At 39.6% G+C, this 13,423-nt stretch overlaps 1 protein-coding gene across 3 annotated transcripts in view; it reads left to right on the top strand.

Moving 5' to 3' along the window:
* The window catches only part of tbc1d22a (TBC1 domain family, member 22a), a 281,299-nt gene that overhangs the window by 119,045 nt on the left and 148,831 nt on the right, over positions 1–13,423 (top strand). For all 3 annotated transcript variants that reach the window (XM_059987463.1, XM_059987461.1, XM_059987462.1), the window contains one exon: positions 7,961–8,036. In XM_059987463.1, coding sequence (XP_059843446.1) covers positions 7,961–8,036 — 76 coding nt within the window. The remainder of the gene's footprint in view (positions 1–7,960; positions 8,037–13,423) is intronic.

Raw genomic sequence — 13,423 nt, 5'->3', positions numbered from 1 at the left:
GAACAAGTGTGTTTTGGGTTTGTTTTAAACAATGACTTCAAATATGAGATCAAAGTGAAATACATTAAAATATAATTTGTAATATTATATTTTATAGACATAATCTGTAAGTGACAGTCATGAATTTCAGATACTGATAATTTGAAATAAAAATGTTAGAAACTCTTAGCAGGCAAGGCATGTGTTCTAAGGCAGTGTTTGTGGAATGAGAAACTGATTTAACATTTTAGGTGCAGAAATCTTTGACAAAACCGGGTAAAGGTGAAATGACACTGATATCAAGCTGCAAGTCAGGAGGGGGGAGGATTGACAAGACAGAGCAAATCGCTTTGATAGGTGCAATATGAGGATTGCACTGGGGATAAACTAAATAAGATAATCTGGTCAGTGGATTAATGGTAGCGGTTAGGGAAAGAAAGTTTTTTTTCATAGAAGCCAAATATGAGGGCTTTTTGGAGAATGAGAACCCAAACAAAGAAACATAAAGGCTTGAGGTCAGATTATGTTCAAATATTCAAAGTACAGTTATTATCGAAGAATGTATGCAGTATACAACCCTGAGATTTGTCTTCTCCATAGATAGCCACAAAATAAAGAAAAGCCCATTCAAAGAAAAAAAAATCAAACCTTCCCCATGCTAAAAAAAACAAGTCATGCAAAATGGCAACCAAAAAATGAGCAAGAAACACAGAATATAAAACACAAAATTGAAAGAGTCTGGGCATATTCAGTTCAGCTCAGTTCATTATCTGCAGGCTACCCCGATCACAATCACCCAATATAGCAACAAAAGTAGGGGTGACCAGAAAGCAAAATCACATCATAACGTGAACTACAAAGTCCAATCCACAAACTGCATTAATGAGTGAGCAAAACTGTGCAGTTGGATATCTTGGCCTATAAGAAATAGATGGAGAAGGCAAGTTAACAGAAGTTGTAGAAATCAGTGTTGCAATCCAGAAGGCTGGAAGATGTTCCTCAGAGTTGCATTAGGTTTTGTTATAACAGTTCTGGAGGTAGTAGACAGGTTAGATTTGAAATGCATGAAGAATTAGTGTTTTCTGTTTACAATGTTGTCAGTTTCTCAGGACATTTTTTTAATTAATGCTATTACTCTGAGCTTCTCATTTACTCTTGACTCATATTCCTCCATGATACCTAGCAGGTTTATGGTGTCCTCTGTAAATTCAGACTTTAAGTACTTGTTTCTTTTTTCTGCCTTTCCCTTATTTCTCTCGAGAATTGTGCCTGTAAGGGGGCCCTTGTTAAATACTGTACTTTTTTTTGTGTTTTTCAATTCAATAGATGATCATACATATTGCTTTTATAATTCTTATTAGCTTAAAATCTATCCATTTTCTCATTAGCTTGTGGAAGTCCTAGTTGCCTTTTACTGCAAAGTAAGTGTCATATTATTGAGTTTGCAAGTGCATGGCAGCATTACATTTCACAGTGATTACACAATGTCGCCGTCTCTGAGAAGACCACAACTTTTTCCCTTGGGATTGGAGGATTGTGTGTTTCAATGACCCAAAGAGCTATGCTGGCTGGGGTCAGAGCTTTATGCTTTGGCTCTTGTTGGGTCACCCATGCCCATCAGGTCAAAGAGCAAAGGCCAGACTAAGAGTGGTTCATTGGTCCTCCAGATTCGGGGGTTCAGATCAGGGCTAACAACCCTGACTGGTAAAACAAAATTATTACATAAACAACAATGAAGGATTCCTTCTACATCTGAGTGTGATGGTATTCCTGAGGCACCGCCTGCGACTTGCATGACTGATGGTAAATGCTGAGGAAGCTACTGACATGATGAAGGAAGCCATGAACGCTGCCAGAGATGGAGGAACTTCATTGTTGCCCTAAACGTCAGCGCGTAACAGGCAAAAGAAGAACAAAATGTTGTGATTTAACCTCTCATCTCTACACACTGTATATCTAAGAAATCTGTCTGGTCCCATTCTCTCACCCTCTTAAACACTGCAATGGAATCTGCCCCTACCAATATCTTGGGCAGTATCTTTCAGATGTTAACCAGCTGTGTGTGTGTATATATACACACAGTATATTTCAATTTTAATACTTGATACTTTTGCTTATCATCTTTGTTCTGAACCTTTTAAGTTCTTGACCCCACTTTCAATTGAGCACTTTTTCTCCCTCTCTCTCTCCCTTTCAAGTTTTTAAATACCTGCAGCATATTCCTGTCTCATCCTTTGTTTGATAAGAACAATTGTTATCCATACAACTGAGCTCCCCTTCCCTAGAATCATTTCTGTAAATGTCATTTGTATTCTGTCCAAAGTAATTTCCCAAGATGTGTCATCCAGAATTAGAAGCAGTACTTCACTTGTGATCAAAGTAGTGTTTCATAATCACAAGAGGTTTTGCAGATGCTGGAAATCTTGAGTGACACGCACAAAATGCAGGAGGATGTCAGCAGGTCAGGCAATATGAACGGAAGGGAATAAACAGTCGACCTTTCAAGTGGTAACTCTTCATCAGGACTGGAAAAAAAGGATGAAGAAGCCATAATAAGAAGCTGGGGGGATGAGGAGGAGCAAGTTGGCAGGTGATAGGTTGGGGTGAGGGGAAAGGTGGGTGGGGAAAGGAGGCAATAGGTGGAAGATGTAAAAGGCTGAAGAAAAGTGAATCTATTAAGAGAGGGTAGTGGATCGTAGGAAGAAGGAGGGGCACCAGAGGGAAGGGATGGGCAGTTGAGAACAAGAGAAGGAGTGAAAGGGGGATCCCAAATGAGGAATGGCAAAAGAGAGAATGGGGAGGGAAAGAATTTACCTGAAGTTAGAGAAATTGATGTTCATGTTGAAGGTTACCCTGACAGAATTTGAGGTGTTGTTTCTCTAACCTGAGTGTGGCCTCCTTGTGGCAGCAGAGGGCACGATGGACAGACATGTTGGAATGGACATGGACAATCAAATTTATATGGGTAGTCTCTGGGAGATCCTGCCATTTGTGGTGGATGGAGCGAAGACGTTTAATGAAGTAATCTCCCTAATCTACATTGGATCTCACCAATGTGGAGGAACTGTACCAGATACAATAGACGACAGGTGAAGTGTTGCCTCACCTGCATGGTTTGTTTGGGGCAAACCCACATGTACATAGGAAGGACATACTATTTCCGTACCGACGGTACTGGAATTGAACTCTGAACTCTGTCTCAAACTGTAATAGTATTGCACTAACCACTGCGCTTTCTGGTTCTCCTACTCACCCATTCTCTTCTCATCACCTCCCTCTGGTGCACCTTCTCCTTTCCCTTTTTTCCATTGTACACTGCCTTTTAGTCTAAGATTCTTCTTTCTTCAGCCCTTTACTTGCACTTGTCTCCTCCCAGCTTCTTCCTTCACCCCTTCCCCCACCCACCCACCCACCTTTCCCTTCACCAGCTCTCACTATCACCTGCCAGCTTGTACTCTTTCCCTCTTCCCCCCCCCCGCCCCACCCCACTCTTTCTAATTCTGGCTTCTGCCCCTTTCCAATCAGCTGCAACAACTATCTTCACATTTTACTGTCTCATTTTCTAGATTTAACATATATTGAAGTATGATTTTTTGAGCTAATATACAAAGCATTGTGCATCATGTCAAACCAAAAGAAGATTTCCAAAATCTGTCAACAATTGACTAAAAATTAAAACCAAAATTGAGGCTGAAACTGTATTCAATTCCTTTGTAATTATTATTGCATTGACTTTCCTCAGTAGCAATATATTGCCTTACTGGCTCACCAAATTTGTTGAAGTAGAAAATTTGAGGATCACCTGTTTATAGTGAATTCATAAAAATACTGTATACCCTTCCTCTGTCTGTAAGGTCCAACAGCATGTTAGATTTTCAACAGACCAGACCAAATTGAGACAAAAGAGTATTCAAAACAAGACAGTGAAATGATAATAGAGAAGCACAAATCTGGGGGAAGGTATAAGACCATCTGAAAGGCACTAAACATGCCTTGGAATTCAATGCAGTTCATTGCGAAAAAGTGGAGAACATATGAAATCACAGCGACGCTGCCTAGGTCAGGCTGTTCCTGCAAACTTAATTATCAGAGAAGAATGGCACTTGTAAGAGAGGCTACTGTGATGCTGACAGCACTCTGAGTGAGCTGTGGAAGTCAGTGGCTGCAAATGGAGATTAAGTTCACAGCTCTTCAATCTCTGACACCTTGCACAAAAAAGGATATTTGTGGAAGAGTGGCAAGGAAGAAGCCCTGGATAAAACAAAATGTATCTCTTTGCTGTAAAGGCTTTTCAAAACATCACTTAAAATGAACTGTAATGATGTGGAATAGTGGTCGCCAACCCGTCGATCGCGATCGACTGGTCAATCTTTGAGACTTTCCCAGTAGATCCTGGAAAAAAAATACACAAATACTATTGAGAGATTGTTTCCGGGTTGCGGGGTTTTAATTCCGTTCTTTCTGCCCAGTGCGCATGCGTGTAGCTCCTCCACCACACACTACAGTGTACTTCAGTGATCCCCAACCATCGGGCTGTGAGGAAACAATATGAGTCAGCTGCACCTTTCCTCATTCCCTGTCACGCCCACTGTTGAACTTGAATACATGCGATCACTGGTTGGCCTTGGGTAACCAGCCGCTTAGTGCGGCCGGCGAGCAGTGCTGATGCTACTGGCCTGGAGTGCAGACAGATAGGTGCCGCCTCTAAACTTGTTTGGCACACTGAATGTTCATGGGGAACCCGGTGCTAAAGTACTTGCAAGCAATCTAATTCAGGCTCAGGGTTTCATAAGTAGCAGAGCAGCTACCTCGCTGCAATCTACTGAAGTCATCCCTTGAGCCAAACTTTTGTCGGCCGATAGATCCTATAAGAGGGGTGGGTGCGTGGCCTTTCGCACTCCTTGTTCGGTCGGTCGGTTGGTCTCTCCGGACTGTGACCGCCATGGCCCCGGCATGGGAACAGCCACACCTGGTCAGGGCGGGAGGCTGGAGTTTGGGCCCGGAGACAATGAAGCCCTCAAAACTGCTTCAGTACTCTGAGTCCAAGCACCATGCACTTCAAGACAAACTTGTTGAGTTTTTTTCCAGCGGAGAAAATGTGAGCAAGCGGGACAGAAGCTGAGTGCCGAGAACCACGTAAACTAAATTGCGGAATAGACTGGATATAAGGAACCTGCTTCGAGTATCGCTGTATTCCGGTCATGTTAACACCGCCCCCCCCCCCCCACCCCCTGTCAGCTGGTCCGCAAGAATATTGTCAATATTAAACTGGTCCGTGGTGAAAAAAAGGTTGGTGACCCTGGTTTTCATACATTATTTCTACTTCCGGGTTGCGGGGTTTTACTTCTGGTCTTTCTGCCCCGGTGCGCATGCATGTAACTAATCGATTTGGAGTCATTCTTGCCTTTCACTGAGGCCGAGGTAGGGGATCTTGGGCTTAAAAAGATTGGTGACCACTAATGTGGAAGAAGATCTTGTGTTCCAATAAGACTAAAGTGGAACTTTATGGCCTCAACACTAAGCGGTATGTGTGGTGTAAATCTAATACGGTACATTAGCCAGGTAACACCATCACTACTGTGAAGTATGGTGGAGGTAGCATCATGCTGTAGGGATGCTTTTCAGCAGCAGGGAATCTTGTTAAGATTGATGGGAAAAAGAATGCTCTGAATACAGACAGATCTTGGATAAAAAACTTGCTAGCTTCTGCCAGAAAGCTTAAACAGGAGATCAGGTTTGTTTATTTTAGCAGGACAATGACCCAAAGCACACTGCCAGAACAACCACGGAGTGACTTCAAATGAAAAAAACATTGTTGTCCAAGTGATACAGAGTCCTGACACGATGGAATATCTGGCAACACCTCAAGTTTGCTGTCTGCTGCTGCTCCTCAACTTATACTACACAGCGTGAATAATTTTGCAGTGAGGAATGGGCAAAATCATGCTCCATCACATTGGGCAAGGTTAATAGACACTTATCCAAAAAGACTGCTGCCTGCAGTAGCTGCAAGAGGTGTTACAACTAAGTACTGAGTAAAAGCATGTGAATACTTTTGAACTGTTGATATTTCAGTTTTTGAAATTTTAGCTTTCGTGCTTTACAATTTTCCCTGTTTTTTGGTGATCTATTGTGAAAAAGGGAGCATGTGATCCACAAATAAAAATTCCCAGTTAAATTGATCAGAATCTCAGGTTGTAATAGTCATTTATGAGATCAAAGGGTTGGGGGCTAAATACTTCCTTCAAGGCACTGTAAATATTCATCATAAACTTCCTTTATCTTAATATTCTCTGCTTCTATATATAAATTAAACAATTTTTTAAAACCACATCTACCACCTGAGTTCTCTCTTTCAATGAATTATGCCTGTATAATCTCTGTTTTTGTACCCTTTTTAAAATTGTGGCCTCTGGTTTCTTAGCATTAAATTTTATTACTATTTTTCTGCCTACTCCATCATCCTGTTATAAACTTCCTCAAAGTTCGCAGAGCTTCCAAGTTTTGTCATCTGCAAATTTGCACTGCAGCCAAAACATCCATGTCTAAATGGCTAATATATTAGACAATAAATGGTTATTGTACCAATTGTTAGGAAATGTTCCTGCACACCTCCCTCCAATCATGAAATAATCCTTGATGACTACTGTATTATCTGTTTCTTGTTACTAACCAAATTTCTGTTCATGCAACAATAACATCTTTTTCTTTGGTCTTCAATCCTGGTGACAAGCCTATTGTGTAGCACTTTATGTGACACCTTTGGAAGTCCATCAGTGACTTTTTCCTTTTTGATCTTATCTGTTATTTCATGAAAAAAATCTGACATTGATTAGATTAGGCCCAACTTTCCCTATAAAAAAATCGGCTTTCTCTAACTAATTCGTATTTGTCCAAATGGCTAATTTTGAAACTGATTGTTGTTTCCAGAATTTTCCACACTCCTAAACTACTCTTGACTGTTTGCAGTTACAGTTTGAGCAAAGACGTAGCATTTGCTATTTTCTGGCTTTGCATCTTAGTTCCAGCATTTTATATGTGTTGGTTTGGATTTCCTGCATCTGCAGACTTCTTTGTGTTTATAGTACTGCAGTGGTATAGGTAGTATTTTAATTTGTTCTGTGTTTCATTTAAATGTATGATTTGTTACACAGTTAAATTGTAGCTTATTTTTTTTAACAACCTTTTAACTATTTCCATGAAACCAGTTAATTGGGACATTCGCTTAATTGGGCCAAAATGTGCTGCTCCCTCTGTAACAATTAATTGGTATTCACTTTTTGACAATTACATTAGCATTTATAAACTCCAACATTTGTACTGTATATTCTCTGGGGTTAGCCTTTAAATTTCCAGAGTTCTCAGCATGGTATAATGAAGCATCAAAATGACAGCATTATGTGCTTTGAATGACAACATCAAATGGTTTGTTTCAAATTTTAGAATAGTAATCTTTGTGTCACATTTGAGTACAACAGTACATAAGATTGCTACTTCACTGATAACTGTGCTTCCTGGAATGCAGGCTTTTATTGTGTTGCTATTGACAGGTAGCTTTAAATTGTTATAGATGCTAACAGCTGAAGCGTAGATATACTGGCACCAAATTAGCTACAGTTCCTGCACACATTCTTTGAAGCTTTGGAAATTCCATTCATCTAGCATCTCCCGCTGAGCAGTCTTCTGTGGAATCTTAACGATCTATATCAACCATCTATTCACCTCTACAATGCAGCAGACAGTTGTGTAATTCAAAAATATTGATGCTGACTTCTTTATTGTTATGCCGTTTTTTAGAAACCATGATCTTTTGTTTTTCTCATTTCCTGAACGGTGTGTTTCCTTTCTGGGCAAGTGTTTTGTATTGACCTTGCAGGGGAAGCTATAGTAATGCAAATCTTTGCTGAATGCTTGGAAAAGTGTATTACCATGGGCCTTTAGTACAAGTAATTGTGTCTCGTTGTGAAACTTTGTTTTTCAGGACAACTACACATTTGCACAGCCAGGGATTCAGAAGAAAGTGAAAGCTTTACAGGAGCTTGTAAGTCGGATCGATGGTAAGTCTAAATCATTGTCAAATTTCTGGTGAATGGAACAGCAATATGTTAATACTGTTGGGTTTAGGGGGAAACAGAAATGAGGTGCCATCCTCAATCAGTTGAGAACATTATGCCCTTTGTAAAGCCATTGCTGTATGTCATTTAAGGAGAATTACTCGAGAATGGGCAAGTTTTGTTACTTTATGAATGCATTATAATGAAACTTCAAAGGTATTTTTTGGTTTTAAATGTTATGGCTGCAGAAGAAAATCAGTCTGCATTAAATGTACTGACTCTTAATTCTGTAGGATGTCACATCAGCTGTTTTTAGTGCCCTCCACCATGGAGCTTTGTGCAGTCGTGCATCCCTGCCCTATTGTGAGCAATGAAATTGTGCAGTGGATCAAATTAAATATGGACTCTGCAAATTTATAATATACTGAACAAGTTAGATAATCTTGAAGGGAATTCTAGATCAGTCAGTCTGGTGTTTGGAGTTTTTTTTTAAAGATGTATTTGCTATGATGGATTTGCCATTCTGAACAATAGCTATAATAGCTGCTCGAGTCAAGTCATCATTCTTTATACCTCCCAATCCCTCTGTCATTGAGAATTTTTCGTAGAAGACAGTCTGGAAGACTAAAGCTACTTAGTTATGCCCTAGATAAAATATTTTGGCTAAAGCAAAGGAAGATGTATGCTCAATGGTCACTTTATTAGAACCTCCTGTATTTAAAAAAGTGACCACTGATTGTATGTTTGTAGTTTTTCATTGCTGTAGCCCATCCACTTCAAGATTCAATATGTTGTGCATTCAGAGATGCTCTTCTGTACACCACTGTTGTAACGCATTGTTATTTGAGTTACTGTTACCTTCCTGTCAGCTTGAACCAGTCTGGACATTTTCCTTTGACTTCTCTCACGAACAAGGCGTTTTTGCCCACAGAACTGCTGCTCACTGGATAATTTTTTTTGTTTTGTTTTTTGCACCATTCTTTGTAAACTATAGAGACTGTTGTGTGTGGAAATCCTGAGAGATTAACAGTGTCTGAGATATTCAAATCATGGAGTTAATAAGATTTGAGAATTTAATGCTGGCTTAAAGACTGATGTGGGAAAAATGGATTTCTGCTGACCTGATGTGACTCTATTGGAATATAGACTATAGATCTGGTTTCCAAATCAAGAGAAGGATATATTTAGCAGTGGGATTGCAGCCAAGGCCTATCACACTGATTTTTGGAACGGTGTATTTTCTTGTATATTGAGCAGGCTGAATCAATTTTCTCATGAGTTGAGTATAATGGGAAGTGATCTCATTGAAACACATGGTTTTCCTGAAGGGTTAGACAGGATACATGTAGAATTGATGTTTCCCCTGGCTAAATTGTCTGGAAGTGAGGTATCACAGTCTCAAAGTAAATGGTTTGGCCTTTAAGACTGAGATGAGAAGAAATTTCTTCACTCAGAACATAGTTAATCTCTGAAATTCTGTGACCTATGGGGTATGGAGATTCAGTCTTTAAATAAATTCAGGATAGGCTATTAGATTTTCAGACGTTAGGAAGATCAAAATGTGATTAGAGGAGTGGTGAATTATTGGATTCTGGAGTAGGTACGAAAGGTAAAACGACCCTTCTAGTTGTTCTGTGATCCAGTGATTTACTTTTGATTTTAAGTCGTGAATTTAAAATAGAGTGAGGCAAAAGGAATGGAGAAGTTTCTCTTCTGAGGATTGATAATGGAACCATTAATTCATTCGTCACTTGGACTAGATAAGGTTAATGCCAATTGTACTTCTAAAGAAGCATTGAATAAATATTTGAAGCAATTCATAGAATATGTAAAGAGTATGATAGCTGCTTTAAGTTTGGATTGCTTGAACAAAGAGTTGGGTCAAACCTAAGAGCAGATTCGGTTTCTCTCATTCAAAGATGTCTTGAGGAACATGTGTTTAACATTATTTTTTAAAGGATTATTGTAACCTGCAACCTTTCAAAGATGTACTTCTATGATTGTGGATTTGTGTATCTACATGTCTGATGGATATGTTTGCCATAAATTTATTTTCATAATTGTATACTTTATGTTTGTTTTTACTGCAAGATGATAAATCCCATTAGTTAATAATGATGTTCTCATTAGGGATACCTGGTGGTGTCTTTTCTCAGTAAAGATTTAATGTTACTTTGACAAGAATTGGAAGTATATTTAATAGGAATCAAATATAAAACACACAAATATAGATATTTAAAGGTCTGACATGTTTATAGGAGATTGCTTATTTTAAAGGCACGCATTAGAAGAACTTGCTATAGGGAGTTGGAAAGAGATGAATGTTATGTGAGGTGCTCGTGCTGTATAGCACGTGGTTTTTGTACATCTTTTTGATTAGTTTAAACTGCACGAAACAAGCATGGTGTATAATGCCTTCGGCCCTTTGAATTGATAGAAGATATAGTGGGAAGTGTGTGTAAATTCTAGCATGTCAGCTAGTGGCAAGATGTGGATGACAAGATGATAAAGGATCTAATTACTTGCTATCAACCAGCATGTTAGCTTTGAAATTCATGTACAGAGGCACATAGGGCCTTTTTACTATCAACATTCTCTCTGTCTTATCATTTAAAAGAAAGTTATTTTTGTAATTTTCCTAAAGAGTGGATTTCCAGATTGTTTTTTGTCTATTCACTTGACCTGACTGTATTCTTTCCAGCTTATTTGTCTTCTCTTCCCAGCTAATATTCCCAATATTATAGCAACCATATAATATGGATAGGAAAAACGTATTTGGGTAAAAGATCCACATGATCTATTTGAATGGTGAATGTTTAATGGGTTGAATGGCCTATTCGCACCCCTTTTCCTCACATTCTCAGAAATTGTATCTTATCTCTGAAATAGAAATACGAAGTGAACAATCCTAATTTATTCTTGTTTGACTGGATAAGAGAAGGTTGAAAATTATTATTCTTGAACAATTTTTGATAGAGCATCCAGGGAGAAAAAATATCCATTAACAGGTAGTTTAGTAAATACACATCCTCGTTATATGAGTCTTCAGACTATGCGGATTCACAGTTATGCAAGAAACCTATTTCTACCAACGTCTCCTTATGTGCGTCCAAAATTCACAGTTATGCGAGGAGCACTGCCTTCCCACCAATAAAGTCACGTGCGCATGCCTCAGAGTCTCACTGTTGGGATGAGAAGCACCACTTTCCCGTCAATACAAGTCAGGTGTGTGCACCTCACAATCTCACTCCCGTCAGTCTCGCATTGGTTTTGGCAAGGTGTGGATGTGCGATCTTGCGCTCTTAAACTTTTGTTGGTTTTACCTACGGTGCAGTGATTTTGTGCTTGAAATATTTAACTATACCTCCTAAGCATCCAATGTCATGTCCTGGGCCATCAGCTGAGCAGCAGAAAGCTGCTTTAACACTTGAAAAAAAGTTGGAAATTGTAAGTAGTGCGGCATCAGGTGAAGCTCTGGGATGCTACTACGGGAACAGAATCTTGCTTTTAAAGTTCTTTTGTTGCTTGACAATGCACTAGCCCATCTTAAATACAAATGTATTTGGACAGCATTCATCCTAACATAACAGTGCGTTTCCTGCCGCCTAACACAACATCACTGATTCAGCCACTTGACCAAGGTGTGATCCACATTCAATGCGTATTTTTTTTACGGCAAACTATCTCTCAGTTGCTGCAAGCAACAGATGATTTTGAAAATCCCGGGAGTTTACCAGTGGTGAGGGAATCGTGGAAGTCGGAACACCTGGCACAAATGGTGATAGACGTGGACCCAAGTTTAGAACAGAGTCAACATTTCAGTCATTCCCTGCTGTCAATCCTTCTTCTCTACAAGCAAATTTATGCTGAAAAACAAAATGTGGCCAAGCAAACAACCCTGACCACTTTATTCAAACCGGTGTCATCTCCTGCTGCTGGCAGTTCTAAGAGTTCTGTGAGTCTTCCTTCGCCCCTTGCTGTGCTTGATATGATCCCAACACCACAACAACCACTCATCTCCCGGAGCGAACACACCTGCCACTGTTGGTGAGTACTGCACACCCGAGTATGTTAACTTTCTATGATTTATTACATTGAATATTACCTTAAATTGATGAAATATAATACGAATGTTACCTTGTGGTACTGCTTTAGTAGAGTAGAGTAGAGTAGAGGCCTCCCACTCTTGCTCCTCCCCCCCCATGTGACAGCATAGATATATCCAGATTAGTGTGCTGAATTTTAGCTGCAAGATTACATGTATTTTAGGTAAGCAGAACAGAATTGTGTATTATTATCAACATATGATATTACCAAGACTGTATAGACTTGTCTGTCTGTTTATTTATTTATACCATACATTTGGAGCAAGACAAGTTTGCTCTTGTGCTGAAAACTCTGTGGCAAAGGCCAATGTACCATTTCTCTTTCTAATCACCTGTTGCACCCACATGTTATCTTTCAGCGATTGCTGTACACTGAAACTCAACCAGGTTCTTTTAAACTTCAACTTTGACCAGTATCCTCCAAGAGGGCCACAACCTTGTTGTGTTTGGGAGGTTTGAGTACTTCAGTGACTTCCATATGTTGGATGGAGTTGGGGCTATATGCTTTGGCTCTTGGCAGGGTCACCCATGCCAAACAGGTCAAAGGGTAGAGGACAGACTAAGAATGGTCCTCCAAGTTCGGGTGTTCAGCCTGGGGCTAACAACCTGTGGTAAAATACAACTGCTAGGGGAACAGCAATGAAGAATCCTTCTACATCTGAATGTGATGGTAGTCCTGAGTCTCCACCTGGGATTTGCATGACTGCCAGCAGTGAAAATGGAGAGGAAACTACTGATGGGATGAAGGAAGCTTTGAACACCACCAGAGATTGAGGATCTTCATTGTTGCCCTAAATGCCAGTGGTGTAACAGGCACTAGGTAAGTAAGTTTGCTCAATATTTCTTGCTTCAGATAAATTACTCAGTATTTTTGATTTATCTACTGAAATGGATGCCCTCACTTTTCCCCACATGTTGTTGTCCATTAACTCAGCTTAGCTATGTCATCTTGAGGACTCTAGTCTCCCTAACACTGCTCAAATTCCCACATTATTTTGTGCCACCAGCAATTTGGAAATATTTTAATTTCATTCAAACCTTTGGGCTCATGTAGCATTTCTTGCTGTACACAGATGTGGCATTCTGACAACCTGAGAAAGTCTGCGCATTTCCCCTCTATTTTCTATCTGCTATTCCATGTGCTGTATTAAAAAAAACACATCCATTGATCCCACCCATTCTTCAGCTTATTAGGAAATGGGACTATCTTAGATGGGCATTTTGGTTGGCATGGATGAGTTAGACCAAAGGGACAGTTTTTGGGTTTATGATTATACAATTCTA

The sequence above is a fragment of the Hypanus sabinus genome, chromosome 13 (assembly GCF_030144855.1).
Source record: "Hypanus sabinus isolate sHypSab1 chromosome 13, sHypSab1.hap1, whole genome shotgun sequence".
Lineage (NCBI taxonomy): Eukaryota > Metazoa > Chordata > Chondrichthyes > Myliobatiformes > Dasyatidae > Hypanus > Hypanus sabinus.
Note: the sequence above shows the minus strand (reverse complement) of the source record. Positions and strands in the feature narration are given on the sequence as shown.